Source organism: Canis lupus, chromosome 1, assembly GCF_048164855.1.
Source record: "Canis lupus baileyi chromosome 1, mCanLup2.hap1, whole genome shotgun sequence".
Classification (NCBI taxonomy): domain Eukaryota; kingdom Metazoa; phylum Chordata; class Mammalia; order Carnivora; family Canidae; genus Canis; species Canis lupus.
The window spans coordinates 91,847,984-91,864,638 of record NC_132838.1 but is presented as its reverse complement, the minus strand read 5'-3'; the positions used below and the strand labels follow the sequence as shown (position 1 = coordinate 91,864,638).

General features: G+C 38.9%; 1 protein-coding gene and 1 long non-coding RNA gene across 6 annotated transcripts in view; one reads left to right on the top strand and one right to left on the bottom strand.

Annotated features, from left to right (window-relative positions):
- Positions 1-257: 257 nt before the first annotated feature.
- Positions 258-16,655, bottom strand: part of SMARCA2 (SWI/SNF related BAF chromatin remodeling complex subunit ATPase 2) — a 175,340-nt gene continuing 158,942 nt past the window's right edge. For all 5 annotated transcript variants that reach the window (XM_072839584.1, XM_072839609.1, XM_072839585.1 and 2 more), the window contains 2 exons: positions 2,267-2,409; positions 258-1,215 (listed from right to left, as the gene is read on the bottom strand). In XM_072839584.1, the coding sequence (XP_072695685.1) occupies positions 1,180-1,215; positions 2,267-2,409 (179 nt within the window). In that variant the 3' untranslated portion in view covers positions 258-1,179. The remainder of the gene's footprint in view (positions 1,216-2,266; positions 2,410-16,655) is intronic.
- Positions 2,422-15,008, top strand: LOC140640358 (uncharacterized). Its single transcript, XR_012037049.1, has 3 exons — positions 2,422-2,594; positions 3,405-3,468; positions 14,834-15,008. It is a non-coding gene; the product is annotated as an uncharacterized lncRNA (long non-coding RNA).

Below are 16,655 nucleotides of genomic sequence, written 5' to 3'. Positions count from 1 at the left end.
GTAAACAATTTAAAGCACTGGAAAAGATTGAGCAGGGACTTAGTGTGGTTTGGCCCATGGCAACATGCTTCCTATTGCTTGAGATTTAGCCTCTTCTCTTTGTGATAAACCTGCCTCATTCCAAGAGACTGGCTCTCTTGATCCTTTCCCCGCTCCCCCCCTACAAGTGTTCTGTAGCCAGAGACTGCCCAGCCCTCTGCAGGAGACTCAGGCACCAGGGTTTCAATCCCTTAGAACTCAAAAAACAAGAGGCAGTGTTTGTTGAGCTAAATTATCTCTTTATTAGGAAAGCACCAACACCACATTCTTGGAAATTACTGGAATTTTATTTGCCTCAGGCTTATGACTTGCAACCAAAGACATTGTGCAAAGAAAGCAAAGATTAAGTACACTTTAGGGAGAAGGAGACGATACACATTGGTAACATAGGAGATCAGGTTGACAAAAGAAGCCATCCAATACACTATATAGATTGCAATATTCAATAGCGTTTTCAACAAAACTTTTTTTTGTTTAAATCAAGAGCAAAAAAAAATTAAGCAATGTTTACAGTAGACATAAATCTTATACAGTTCAAAAAGCATTTTTTCAGATCATAGAGCATAAAATGGAAAAATGTCTATGCAGGTGAAGTCTAACTACTGTACATTTATCACCTATTAAAGTTGCTTATATGTACCACAGTGTAAAAAAAAAAAAAAAAAAGATACCGAACAAATTAAAACCTTGAAAATTGCCTGATGAAAAATAAAATAACCAGTGGCTTTTAATGGCTTCTCCTGGTTATCAGTGCTACAAAAAGACAAAAAAATCTTCTCATCTGAACAGGTGGTAAAACCAGGCACAATCAAACCGTTACCAAATTAGACCCACCCATAGAAATATACTATCCACCCACATATATTCCATCAAAAGCTTTGTCTGTTTTTAATCTTTGAATCTTTGAGGCCCATTTGGTCACAATATGTTACAAATATTTGTGTGTGTGTCTGTGTGTGTTGTGTGTTTTTACACCATGATATCATATGTTTGTCTGGCACTATCCTAAAGCTAGTTTATAGATGATGATGATACAGAAATAACCCAGTGCCCATAGGACAAGTGAACTCACTGGGTAGAAATGAGAGAGGGGAGGAAGGAGTTCAGTTCTACCGAGGGGGCGGGGAAGGTCCATACTGATCACTCATCATCAGTCCCACTTGCTTCTGACTGTTCCTAAAAATAAAAATATGATAAAAATGAAATCACACATAAGAAAAAGATATAGTAGACCCTCCAGAGGCAGAGTAGAAAAGAAATGACATTTTGGAAAGAGTTCACCCGTTTCCTCATTCTGTGGTAGGAGCTCCTGCTGGGGAATTCCAGAGCACAACCTGCCATCTGTACCACTGTCTTGCTCTCTTTCTCTTTGGCATGAAAAGTTTCAAGGCTAATAACTCTTATTTTTAGCACGATGGGCTTAGAAAATCCACCAGAGATAAAAAGGACCATGCGTTTGCTGCCTACTTCATGGGTAAGTCTCTTAAAGAAAACACAGCATTGTTAAGTATATTTGAAAAAGTCTGGGCCAAGGGTGAAGGCTGGGTGGGGTGGCTTAAGAATTCTCACATGTTTTTCATCAGACTCAAAGGGCAGTACATTTCCTGCAGGAAAACCAAATTAGCCTGCAGACTAAATCCAGAGGTGGGGGGGGGGGTGGGGAAAGGTAGGGGGGTTGGTGATACAGAACCTGAGGTCTCCTGGAAAATGAGTACCATGAAGGCACTTCCCAAGGCAAAGTAGCAAAAGTCTCTCCAGTGCTGCCACGTGTCGCCTGCATCTGGGGCCAGTGCACTAGACCCAGTTACCCTGTTTGCTTCTGTGACCCACAGAGTCTAGGCACTGGTTTCTCAGCTAGGCTGCAAGGGACAGAGCTCTCTGAGGAGGCTCATGCAAGCATTAACGATGACACCAGTGGGCAAGGTGAGTCTTTCAGGGGTTGGTTCTATACCTGCTCCTGAATTTTTCAAATATTAAAATACCCGGCCAGAGAGAAGACTGTATTCCTAAGTGGGAGGAAGATAAGAAAGCTCACATGAGGAGTTAAACAGGCACTAACCAAAAGCCCGAAAATCCTTTGTTATAGATCATGAAGCTCAGTTCACAACCCTCAGTAATGAAATCTCCCTACGTCTTTACATTTCCATTTCTGGATAATAAAGCAGTTACATGAGAGGAAAGGAGTGGAGAGGGCTTCTGGGCTTCAGCCACAGCCAGTTCCACTTACATTTTCATCCTGCTCCTCATCACTGTCGAAATCGCTCACTACAGGCTTGGCTTTTCCCCGATTCGGCCTTTTCTTGCCTTTGCCTTTGTCCCGGCCTTTCTCGTCTTTCTTATTGAGCTTGATTTTCACCTTAACGGACTTTGCTAGAACAAAAACAAAACAGTAGTGAGGAATCGCAGGGAAGTTCTTCGACTTCCCTGTAGTAAGAAGATCATCATGCTGCAGAGGACAAACCAAAGGTCCCAGAGCACCCGAAAAGTTCTCGTCTTATGCCTGTTGTCCATCGTCCTGGTAGCACCCTCTTCATCCTCCTAACCAAGATGTGTTGGTGAGTAGAATTACACTGTTACCCAAAACCGGCAACACTAGGGGATGAGATCCCCTGGAAGGCAGTGGGGGGGGTCCTTTTGCAGCTTCCTAATGGTCAGACAGGGATCTTCCTCAGCAGGATAAGCAGAGCTGTCTTTCCTACTTGGGGAGGGTTGTGGGTGTTTATTCAACAGAATTGTACTTTTTCCTTACAAAGTTAAGTATAAATCTTTTTTTTTTTTTTTTAAGGCCAATGTTACTGTGTAAGTAGTTGACTTAAAAGGAAAATTCAAAGTTGAATAATAACAGCACAGAAAAGTACAAAATGGAAAGTTAAATGATTATTAACACTTTCTTTCCCCATCTCTAGGATCTCCTTATTCTTCCTGGTGATTATTTCTAGAAAAAAAACCAATTTATAGTTTATAAATCGTACAGCGAGACAATATAGAGAATTCAGGCGCGTGTTCCCATATATCCACTTGCTTTATGCATGCCCAAATTTGAGGCCTCGCCTTTATTCTCACATAATGTGGGACATTTCTATCCATTGATATATACCTGCCTCATTCTTTCCAACGCCTGAAAATGTTCTACCTTAACTGTCTGCTATAAATGATTTAAGCAGGATAAAGGAAGGCAGTGATGGGTGCTGAAGTTCCCAGTTTTTGTTTTATTTGCCAGTGTAAAGCAAAGCGGCTGTAAACCTCTTTCTTGACAGATCTAGCAGAATTTGGGGGAGGTATGGTGAATATATCCATATGGGAAACTTCTAAGTGTCCTGTTAAATTAACCTTCAGGATGACAGCACTCCTATTCACCTGTACAGGGCTATTCTAAGGATCGGAATAAAGAAAAACTCGTGGGAGAGTTCAACACGCAATGCCACGGAGGTAAGTGTTGTAGCCCAACATACAGGGAACATCTGTTCCACGGCACTGTTCTGGGATGGGTATCTATAGAATACTTGATGAACTCACTGAAGGTGTGGGACTCTCTCAAGGCACCTAGAAAGAGATACTACTATCCTGGAGGGAATTAGAGCTCCAGAGGGAAGCTTAGAGAGGAGAGATTTTCACACTTCTTTTGTGGAGGAACCCATCACTACATTTACAAAAAATTGACAACACAGTTGAGATCTGAGCTGTTCTGAAGGGTAGTGCCAGCATAGGCCCTCTGCCCATCCCGAGTCTGCACAGTGGTTCTCTCCTAGTCAAGGCTTCCAACCCTTGTACCCAAATGTCCGCTCAGAATGGACTATAAGGTGTAGGGGCTGGTGGTTGGCGTGGTGTAGGAAAAGAAGAAAAGATGGGAGATGAAAAGGTCGACCAAGTAATAGAAATGCTTAAAGATATAAAGGCCTCAAAAAAATGTCTCAGTGAAAAGAAAGAGTGAAATCTCTATCTATACAGGTGGAGGCCTTCCTGACATTTGTAGTGCAGAAAAATCCCTGCGAAGTGTAAAAGGGCACAAGACAGAAAATTTAAGAAAATGTCTTTTCAAGTACATAATTTAAGTACATCCTGGTGTGTGGGATACTCTAAAACTATCAGGCTCAGGTGTTGGTGGACACGAACCTCCAGGAAACCCACTTGACAGGCTGCCTGGCAGAACCAGGCTGAAAGCCTGGACCAGCAGCTGAGCACTATAAATAGCATCCTCCACCTTTAGGATATTGCCTTTATGGACTCATGAAACTACTAATTATCAAGGGTGGCACGCAGAATAATAGTCCTAATCCCAAAATGTGACATTACATGGCAAGAGCAGCTGACCTTGAGAAGCGGAGACATCCTGGATGAACCAGGTGAGCTCCCGACTCCTTCAGAAAGGACTGGTTCATGATGGCAATGAAGGAACATTCTGAACTCAAGAACATACCCAATCCACAGGAAACAAAGCCCCCCATATGAGCTGAGTGACCCCTATACAGTAGGTAACTAAGGAAAACACATCAAAAAGGCTGGAGAGGCTGAGTTACACTCACCCCAAACCCCACCCCTGGGGTGGGTGACCCAAAATCAGGAGGGAACTCCAAACTTGGAGACTCTCCCAGAGGCGTTAAAGGCTTGAACCCCACATTGGGTATACCAACCTTTAAGACCTGCACCTGAAGGAGGAGTCCCTAAAACATCTAACTTTGAAAACCAGTGGGTCTTGCATGTAAGAAAATGTCCCGAGGCTCTAATGAGCTGAGAGGTGGGTCTCCTGCCTGAGGACCCAGGCAATGACTGAGCCCCACTCAGACTTTAGGTGAAAGAGGCTTCTTGGTTTTGTTAAAAGGGGCAGGCACCTAATTTGATGCCCACTTCAAGGTCTGCTGGGGAGCCCTCTCAGGATGGAGACTTCTTTGCACTTTCCCTCTGGCTTACCAGTTTACATCTTGGACAGGAGCTTGTGTACTCCTCTGGTACCCCAGGTTTAGCAGTTAGGACCCCCTCAGGGCACAGCCAAAGACAAGAGTCCAATTATCGCAGTCTTTTGGGGCAAGAGGCACAGATGTGGTGTGTGGGGCAAGTTTCTAATGAAACCCACATCTATCTAAGGACAAACAGTTGTCCTTGCACAGGATCTTACAGGGTGGGCATGATCCTTGAGCTCCTCTTCTGCCACACTCTGGCAAGCCAGTATCCCTCAAAAGGCTGCCTAGAGGATGGCCAGCCAGGGGACATCTCGAGGTCACCTGGCTCTGGTGGCCAGCTGGCTCATGCTGAGGATCCAGCAGCACTGTGTATGATCACCTACTTGACAAGTTGCTGCCCGAGGGTCTGGCATCTAAGCTCACGGAGATCCTCCCCTTTGAGAGGATGACTGGTCTTTGGCACAACCTTAACATGGTTGCCACTAAAAATAAAAGAGGCTGCTAACAAAGAACAGGGATAGGGCTAAGGAAGTTACATCTCTATCAAGAGTGAGAAAAATGGTGGTTTAACTCATGCATTGAAACCAACACAGAGTCAAGGAAAATGAAGAGACACAGGAATGTGTTCAAAACAAAAGAGGAAGATAAAAACTTAGGTGTACCCCTGCCCTTACCTCCATTTTTAAAAAAAAGATTTTATTTATTCATGAGACACACAGAGAGAGGGAGAAGCAGGCTCCCTGTGGGGAGCCTGATGAGGGACTCAATCCCAGGATCTTGGGATCACGACCTGAGCCAAAGGCAGATGCTCAACCACTGAGCCACCCAGGTGCCCCCGACCCCTTACCTCCATTTTCTTAGGGACTGTTTCAGATGAGGAGTTGAAAATAATGGCCACAAAAGTGCTCACTGGACAGGGAACACAGTGAGAACTTCCACAAAGAGGCAGAGAATGCAAACGAGTACCCAGTAAAAGCAGAAGAGGAGAATGCAAGGACTGAACTTAAAGCTCCAGAGGGGAGTTCCACAGAAGCCCGAAGGAAACTGGGCCTGGAGTGCCTTGAAAAGTACTAAGAAAATCCCCTAAGAGTAGCAGCAGATTTTTCAGCAGAAACTTTCTATGCCGGAAAGTAGCAGCTGCTACAGGCACAGTAAAAGTGCTCAAAGAAAAAAAAAAAAAAAAAGCCAACTAGGAATATTCTACCTGGCAAGTTTATCATTCAGAATTGGAGAGAGAAAGAGGTTTTCCAGATAAGCAACAGCTAAAGTTCATCAACACCAAACAAGCCTTATAAGAAGAGTGATGACTTTTTCAGCTAAAAATGAAGGGTGCAGATTAGTAGCAAATTGTATGGAAAAAATAAATCTCACTGTAAATATATAGTAAAGGTAGTGAACTGATCACTTGTAAAGTTAGTAGGAAGGTTAAAAGACAAAAGTCATAGTAAAACAAGGAGGGGGCGCCTCAGTCGGTTAAGTGTCTGCCTTCAGCTCGGGTCATGATCTCAGGGTCCTGGGACTGAGCCCCACAACAGGCTAACTGCTGAGGGAGGAGCCTGCTTTTCCCTCTCCCTTGGCCTCTCCCTCTACTGGTGCTCTCTCTCTCAAAGAAAAAAAGAAACCTAAAAAGGTAGAGAGGGGACAGTAAAGATGTTGAGCTTTAGAATATGTTAAAATTTAAGTTGTTATCAGGTTAAAATACACTGCTATAAAAGTCTCCTGGCAATACAAAGCGAAGACCTACAGTAAATACACAAAAGATCAAAAGAACTAAGGATACCACTAAACCGAGTCATGAAACCACAGATGTGAAGAAATGCAAAAGAAAGGTTCAGAGAAGAACCATAAACATTCCAGAAAACAACTAAATGGCAATAAGCACATAGCTATCAATAATATAAATGAACTAAAGAGGCCAAAAGACAGGTTGACTGAATGGATTAAAAAAAAAAAAAAGACCCAGTTCTTGGCTGCCTGTAAGAAACTTCCTCCAGGCCTACAGATACACAGACTTAGAGGGAAGGAATGGAACAAAACAAAACAAAACTCCATGCCAATGAAAACCTAGAGCAACAATAGTTAGACTAAGGGAAGTCTTTAAAAAGGAAAAAAGAAAGGCATTGCATGATGATGAAAAGGTCAATCCAAGAAGATATAACATTCATATATATTTATGCACTGAATATAGGAACACCTAAATACATGAAGCAAATATTAAAGACTATAAAGGAAGAAAAGGACAGTAAAAGCCCCCCACCTTTCATGTATATTACTTTGCTTACACATCAGTTGATGGCCTTAAATGACACATGAGATCACATGAAGTTAACATATGTATAGAGAACATTCCATCCAAACACTGGAGAAGATATTCTTTTCAGGGCTGCAGACACCATTGTCCAGGACTGATAACATGTTGTGTCACAGAACAGTTCTCAATAAATCTAAGAAGAATGAAATCATGGAAAGTCCTTTTTTTTTTTTTTTTAAACTACAACAGTATGAAACTAGAAATCACAAGAAGGAAACTGGATAAAAGATCCACAAAGATGTGGCTACTAAACATTCTCAACAACCACTGAGTCAACAAAGAAATGAAAAAGGAAATTTAAAAAATCTCTTGCACAACTGAAAACAGAAATACAAGGTTTCAAAATCTGTGCATGCAACACAAGCAGTTCTCAGATGGAAGTTCATGGCAATACAAGCACACCTCAAGAAACAAGGGAAAGCCCAAAGTTAGTCAAAGAAGATAAATCAGAGAGGAAAGAAGTGAAACTGAGACTAAAAAAATAAAATGCATCAATGTAACTAAACATTGTTTGAAATGATATAAAAAATTGATAAACCTCTAGCCAGACTCATTAAGAGAAAAAGGCTTAAATAAAATCAGAAATGCAAAGGCACATAAGCAACTGCTATAAACAGTTATATGCCAATGAGTTGGAAAACAGAAAAAAAAAATCATCAATTCCCAGAAACTATCTTCTAAGCCCCAATTATGAAGAAATAGTAATTTAAAAACCCATGAAACAGATTCAATTTCATTACTTGGATTTGCTCTATTCAGATTTTCTAAGTCCAGGACCAGAAAGCTTTACAGGTGACTTCTAGCAACAGTTATAACCTATCCTTCTCAATTATTCCAAAACTTGTACAATGAATTTGAAAGAATTCCTTCTTTAAGGCCAGCATTACCCTGATACCACACAAAGACACTACAAGAAAAGAAAACACAGGCTAATATACATGAAGGACACAGATGCAAAGATTCTCTATATTAGCAAATTGTTACTATCTCTCAATATTAGCAAATATCTCTCAATATTAGCAAATTGAATCCAACAATGCATTAAAAGATCACATACCAGTCAAGTGAGATTTATTTCAGGGATGCAGGATGGTTCAAATCCACAAAAGAATATAATATACTACATTAACAAAACAAAGTATAAAAATTCTATCTCAATAGATGCCAAAAACACATCTGATAAAATGCAACAGTCATTTAGGATAAAGATTCTTAACAAAGTAGGTATACAGGGAACATACCTCAACATAATGAAGACCATATACAAAAACCCCACAGCTAATAACCTATTCAAATGGTGAAAAACATCTCTTTCTCTAAGAACAAGAATAAGCCAAAGATGCCTATTCTTGCTACTTTTATTCAACGTGGTATTGGAAGTCCTAACCAGAGCAGTTACTGAAGACGAAGAAATAAAATGCATCCACATTGGAAAGGAAAAAGTGAAAGTGTCACTATTTACAGAGGACGTTGACACTATATATAGAAAAGCCTCAATACGCCACCAAAACACTATTTAGAATGAATAAATGATTTGGCAAAGTAGTTACAATACAAACATCAACATACGGAAATCATTTATGTTTCCATGTACTGCTAATGAGCTATCAGAGATATTTAGGAAACAATCCTACTTAGGATTACATCAAAAAAAGAAAATACCTATGGATGAATTTAACCAAAGAGATGAAAGAAATTGAAGATAACAATGAATGATATTCCATGCTCATGGGTCAGAAAAATTAGTATTATTAAAATGTCCATACCATCCACAGTAATCTAAACATTCAATACAATCTCCATGAAAGTATCAATGGCACCTTTTATAGAACTGGAACAAATAAATCCTAAAATTTGTATAGAACCACAAAGGATGTCATATAGCCAAAGCAGTCTTGAGAACAAAGGCAGAGGTATCAAGATCCCTGATTTCAAACTATAATAATGAAAACATCATAGTACTGGCACAAAGAGAGACACATAGATCAATAGAATAGGATAGAGAGCTCAGAAATAAACCCATATTTATATGGTCAATCTATGACAAGGACAAGACTATATAATGGGGGAAAGACAATGTCTTCAATAAATGATGACAGGAAAACTGGATAGCTACATGCAAAAAGGTGAAACTGGACCACTATCTTATACCAAAGACAAAATAAATTCAAAATGCAATAAAAGGTTAAATGTGAGACCTGAAACCATCAAACTCCTACAAGAAAACACACAGTAAGCTCTTCAACATCCGTTTTAATATTCTTTTTGGTGCTAGTTTCTTCAGGGAAGGGCAACAAAAGCTAAAATAAACCAAAGGGGCTACATCAAACTAAAAAGCTTTTGTATAGTGAAGGAAACACCACCAACAAAATGAAAAGACAACCTACTGAATGTTAAAGATATTTGCAAATCATACATCCAATGAGGGATTCATATCCAAAATATATAAAGAATTTACAAAACTTAGTATCGAATACAACACAGTTAAAAAATGGGCAGAGGACTTGAATGGTTATTTTCCCAAAGATGCCAGCCAACAGGCACATGAAAAGAGGCTCAACATCACTCATCGTCAGGGGAATATAAATCAAAACCACAATGAGATAGTGCCTCACACCTGTCAGATTGGCTATTATCAAAAAGAAGTGTAAGTGTTGGTGAGGATGTGGAAGAAAAAGGAATCCTCATGCACTGCTGGGGGGAATGTAAGTTTGTGCAGCCACTACAGAGAACGGAGATGCCTTAAAAAATTAAAAATAGTATTACCACATGATCCAGCAATTCCACTTCTGGGTATTTATCTGAAAAAGGAAAATATGAATTCAAAGAGAGATGTAGCCCTATGTTCATTTCCGTATCATTTGCAACAGGCAAGATATGGAAGAATACCTAAGTATCCATCAATAGATACGTGGATAAATAAGATGTGACATATGGGTACACAATAAAAGTCCTCAGCCGTAAAAAAGTGAAATCCTGCCATTTACTGCAAATTGGATAGATCAAGAGGCTATTATGCTAAGTGAAATAAGTCAGGCAGAGAAAGACAAATACCATGTTGATTTCACTTGCATATAGAATCTAAAAAATAAAATGAATAAAACAGACTACACTTACAGGAAAAAAAATGGTTACCAGGTTGAGGAGGAGTTGTGAAGGATATTAAGAGGTACAAACTTCCATTTATAAATAAAGTCTTGGAGATATAATGGACAGCATAGGGAATACAGCCAATAATAAGGTAATAACTTTTTATGGATTCAGAGGATAACTAGACTTACTGTGGGGACCGGTTTGTAATATATAAAAATATCAAGTCACTATGATGTACACCTGAAACTAAGAGGATATCGTATGTCAATGATACTTCAATAAAAAAGATCCACCACTCTGCTGCCTACAAAAGAATTCAGATCTAAAGAAACACAGACAAAAATCAAGGGATGGAAAAAGATATTCCATGCAAATCAAAGCCAAAGCACAGCTGGGAAAGCTATAGTTATATCAGACAAAATAAACCTTTAAAGACAATTCCAATAAGAAAAAGATCATTACATAATGATGAACGGGTCAATCCACCAAGGGGATATAGCATTTGTGAATGTTTATGCACCCATCATAGGCACACCCAAAAACATAAAGCAAATATTAACAGACCTAAAGAAAGATATAGATAGCAATACAATAATAGCACATGACTTTAGGACTCCAATTACATCAATGGAGAGATCAACCATACAGAAAAGAAATGAGGAAACATCGGTCCTAAGTGACATGTTGGATCAGAGGGATTTCAAAGACACCTACAGGACATTTCATCCAAAAGCAATAGAATACACATTCTTCTTAATCTCCAGGATAAGTCATACATATGTAAGGCCACAAAGCAAATCTTAAGAAGACTTTAATATAAAGCACCGTTTACTGATCAAATGCTATGAAAATAGATATCAATTATGAGAAGAAAACTAGAAAATTCACACACGTGGAGATTAAACAATGTTACTGAACAACCAAGGATCAACAACAAAAATCAAAGGAGAAATAAAATACCTTAAGACAAATGAAAATGAAAACACAGTAAACCAAAACTTAGGCAGCAAAAGCACTTCTAAGAAAGAAGAAAAACCTTAAACAACCTACCTTTATATCTCAAGCAACTAGAACAAGAATAGAACAAGTCCAAAGCTTAGTGGAAAGGAGGAGATAATTTAGATCAGAGCAGAACTAACTGGAGAGTAAAAAGATAATAGAAAAGATCAATGAAACTAAAAAGCTGTTTCTTTGAAAACAAGCAAAATTGATGAATTTTTAGCTATGCTCACCAAGAAAAAAAGGTCTCAGAATCAAAAATGAAAGAGAAGTTACAACTGCTACTACTGAAATACAAAGGATCTTAAGTGACTACTATGAACAATTGTTCATATGCCAACAAATCTGACAGCTTAAAAGAAATAAATTCCTAGGAATATACAACCTACCAAGACTGAATTGTAAAAAGATAGAAAATATAAACAGATCAATTACTGTGTAAAGAGATCAAATTAGTAATCAAACACTTCCCAATTGACAGAAGTCTGGGACCAGACAGCTTCACTGGTGAATTCTACTAAACATTGAAAAAAAAAAAATGAATACCAATTCTCTCAAACTCAAAGAAGAGGAAGAAATACTTCCAAACTCATTTTCCAAGGCCAGTATTATGCTGGTACCAAAACCACACAAGGATGCTACAGGGAAAGAATATTACAGGCCAGTATCCCTTATCCCTGATGAGTACAGGTGGAAAACTTGTCAACAAAATATTAGCAATACAAATTGAACAATACTAAAAGGATCATATACCACAATCAAGAGCAATTTATTCTAAGGTGCCTGGCTGGCTCAGTTGATAGAGCACACAACTCTTGTGTAAATTTGAGCCCCATGTTGGGTATAAAGATTTATAAAGATTAGTTAAAAATAAAATCTTAAAGGAGATTTATTTCAGTGATGCAAGAATGGTTCAAATCCATAACTCAATCAATGTGATGCACCATATTAACAAAACAATGGATAAAAATCATGATATCTCAATAGATGTAGAAAAAGCATGAAAAAATTCAACAGCCATTTGTGAAAGAAACTCTCAACAAAGTACATATAGAGGAACCATACATCAACATAGTAAAGGCCCTATATGACAAGCCTACAATGAATACTATACTTGATGGAGAAAAGCTGAATTCCTCTAAGATCAGGATCAAAAACAAGGATGTTCACTCTTCCCACTTTTATTCAACACAGTATTGGAAGTCCTACCTGGAGCAGTTAGGCAAGAAGAAGAAAAAAAATTTGGAAAGGAAGAAAAAAAATAATCACTATGTGCAAATAATATTACACATAGAAAAACTCTAAGATTCTCTTAGAGTCTTCAAATTAAATGTGTTAGAGCTAATTGAAGAATTCAGTGGAAGGATACAAAATCAGAATGCCAAAATCTTTTGTATCTCTATACATTACTAACAAGCTATCAGAAAGAAATTAAGAAAAGTATTCCATTTACAGATGCCTCACAAAGAATAAAATACCTAGGAATAAATTTAACCACGGAGGTTAAAGACCTATAAACTGAAAGCTATCAGACATTAATGAAACAAACTGAAGCATACACAGAGAAATGGCAAAAATATTAGTGCTAGCAACTGGAAGAAACATTGTTAACATGTCCATATTACCCAAAGCAACTGGTAGATTCAATGCAGTCTATCAGTATTCCAATGGATTTTTTTTTTTTTTTACAGAAAGAGAACAATCCCTTAAAGCTGTATGAAACCACAAAAGATCCAGTGTAGCCAAAGCAATCCTGAGAAAGAACAAAGCCAGAGGTACCACACTCATTGATTTCAAACTATATTACAAAGCTATAGCAATCAAAACTGTATAGTACTGGCATTAAAAACAGACACATACATCACTGGAACAGAACAGAGAGCCCAGAAATAAAGCACACTCAGTTAACAACAAAGGAGCCAAGAATGTATAATGGCAAAGGGACAGTCTCTTCAGTAAATGGCACTGGGAAAACAGGAAAAAAAATGAAACTGGATCACTATCTTACACCATACAAAAATTATATAACAAGAATTATTTCAACATGGATTAAAGACTTGAGCCTAAGACCTGAAACCATAAAAGTCCCGGAAGAAAACAGGCAGTAAGATCCTTGACACTGGTCTTGACTTTGTTTATGGTGTCCAATCTGAAAAATCATTGCCAACAAAAGCAAAAATAAACAAGTGTGACTCTATTAGGCGAAAAAGTTTCTGCACAGCAATGGAAACCATCCACAAAATGAAAATGCAACCTACCAAATGGGCGAAAAAAAAAAAAAAACGCTGCATATCCTCTCTGTTACAGAGTTAATATTCAAAATCTGTAAAGATCTTCTGTAACTCAATAGCAAACCACCCTGATTCAAAAATGGGCCAAGAAATTGAACATTTTCCCAAAGATATACACAGATGGGCAACAAGTACATAAAAAGGTGCTTATCATGTCTCGTCATCAGGGAAATGGGAGCTCACAACCACAATGGGGTATCCCCTCACATCTGTTAAAATAGCTAGTATCAAAAAGACTGTAATAAGTAAGATTATTATCTGAGTGAGGATATGGAGAAAAGGGGACCGTTGTACACTGTTCATGGGGATGTGAATTTGTGCAGCCACCATGGAAGACCGTATAGAGGGTCCTCAAAAATTAAAAATAATCATAATCCAGCAATTTACATGGGTGGGTGTTTACATAGAGAAAATACTAAATCAAAAAGATGAACCCCCATGTTTATTGTGGCATTACTTATACTGAAGATTTGAAACAACTAAGTGCCCACTGATGGGTAAATAAAAAAAATGTGTGTGCGCGCACACGCGCATGTGTAGTGGAATACTGTTCAGCCATAAAGAAGATGAAATCTTGCCATTTGTGGCAACAAGATGGGCCCAGAGGGCCTTAGATTAAGTGAAATGAGCAAGATAAATAACTGTATGATCTTGCTTAAATGTGAATTTTTTTTTTTTTAATTTATTTATGATAGTCACAGAGAGAGAGAGAGAGAGAGGCAGAGACACAGGCAGAGGGAGAAGCAGGCCCCATGCACCGGGAGCCTGACGTGGGACTCGATCCCGGGTCTCCAGGATCGGGCCCTGGGCCAAAGGCAGGCGCTAAACCGCTGCGCCACCCAGGGATCCCCCTTAAATGTGAATTCTTAAGAATAAAACCAAAAAAAATCCCTGAGGCTAGTTACCAGAGGTGGGGATTGGAGGATGAGTAAAGGGGGTCAAAAGGTATAACTTATAGGTATAAAATAGTCCAGTGGTTTAAGGTAGAGCACGTTAACTGTAGTTAATAATACTGTATACGTGACAGTTGCTAACAAAGTACATCTTTTACATTCCCAGCAAAAGAAAACATTTCTAAGTATTTGTGGTGATGGATCTGAACCAGATTTACTGTGGTGAACGTTTTACAATATAGACAACTATTGAATCCTTAGATTGTACACCTGAAATTAACATATCTGTTATATACTCAATTTTAAAAGGATGTAGAAGAAGAGAGGGTCGAAGGGAAACAGCGTGAGAAAGATGCATGGGACCTGGGTTCTCGCCTTCAGCCTCCATCGAGGAGTGCAGGACACGGGCACCCTGATTTTGGTCCAGAGACACCCACAGCACACTGTGCCCTACAGAACTGTGAGCTAATAAATGAATGTTGTGTTAAGCCACTATGTTTGTGGTGATTTGTTACGGCGACCACAGCAAGTTAACACACTGCGTCTCAAGAGAGCTCAAACTAAACTGCTTGGAGTAAAAGGGCAGCTCTCTGAAAACAGATTAGAGATGTGGCTCTGAAATCAGGAACTTTCTAGCTAAGGTCTGTTATGTAGACCAAAGACCTCACATGCTGGGATATCAGAACTGGGGAATAACTGTACAAAGTTGGGAAAGGTTAAATTAATAAAAGGCAGAATCATTGAGAAGAATGACACTGAGGACAGGTGTGGGTGTGGGGAGTGAGACACTCAAGCACACTGCTGACAAAGATAGAAACTCCAGGCCATGGGGCAGTGTGCACACATCAGATGTTTGGAAAATGTCTGCAGTGATATATGGGTAAACATTTTCAGGACATTATTTAAGAGTGAGATTGATACATTGTGTTAGACTCCATTAATGAACGTTTATATTGCTATATGAAGGCACTTACTGCCATAGGAAAATGTTCATAATATAGAAAAATTAGGCTGCGAACCAGTGTGCTGGGCTTTTTATAAAGAAAATAGGGAGAGAAAAAAACTGGAAGGCAAATTCTCAAAATGTTACGTGTATACCACATCATGGAATTACACACTGTCCTTTGTTAAGAAAATACTTTCCGAGTCGTCTGCACTGTGTCCTCAGGAACAAATCTAATAAATTTGAAGTCTACCTATAGTGTTTGACATAGTAGACCCTAAACCATTGGGATTTATTACTTGGGGAGGAGGTACGGGTGAGGACATAATTCGGTAAGAAAGTTGAGACTTGGGATCCCCGGGTATCTCAGCGGTTTAGCACCTGCCTTCAGCCCAGGATGTGATCCTGGAGACCCAGGATCGAGTCCCACATTGGGCTCCCTGCATGGAGCCTGCTTCTCCCTCTGCCTCTGTCTCTCATGAATAAAATCTCTTAAAAAAAAAAAAAAAAAGTTGAGACTTTTGAGGACAGCCTTGATCTTGTCAATATAAGGGTTATCAACCAGAGCTGGGGTGAAGCTAAGACACAAGAGGTTATTTGCCTTGGGTGCAAAATTTCTGAACAGACAAAGATGTGTTGTGCACACACGTCCACACACACACACGGGAATATTATGCAGCCATAAAAAGAATGATGTTTTGCCATTTGCAATGACATGGATGGAGCTAGAGTATTCTGCTAAATGAAATAAGTCAGAGAAAGACAAATACCATGATTTCACTCATATTTGGGATTTAAGACACACACACAGACCAACCGAGCAAAGGAAAGGAGACAAACCAAGAAACAAACTCTTAACTATAAAGAACTGATGGTTACCAGAGGGGGATGGAGGGATGGGGACTTCTGTGATAGGGATTAAGGATAGCACCCATCTGCAGAGCACTGAGGAGTGTAGAGTTGCTGAATCACTCTATTATTGTACTCCTGAAACTAACAGAACACTGTATGGAACTATTCTGCCATTAAAATTAAAAACTTAATTTAAAAAAATTTCTGAAGGCACCAAAACTCAGTAATCAAAGTAAAGACACTAACACAGTATTTGAAAAACTCAAAATTAATGCAGCAAAAAAAAAAAAAAATCCATAATGAATACCAAAATTTTTTATTTTTTTAAGTAATTCT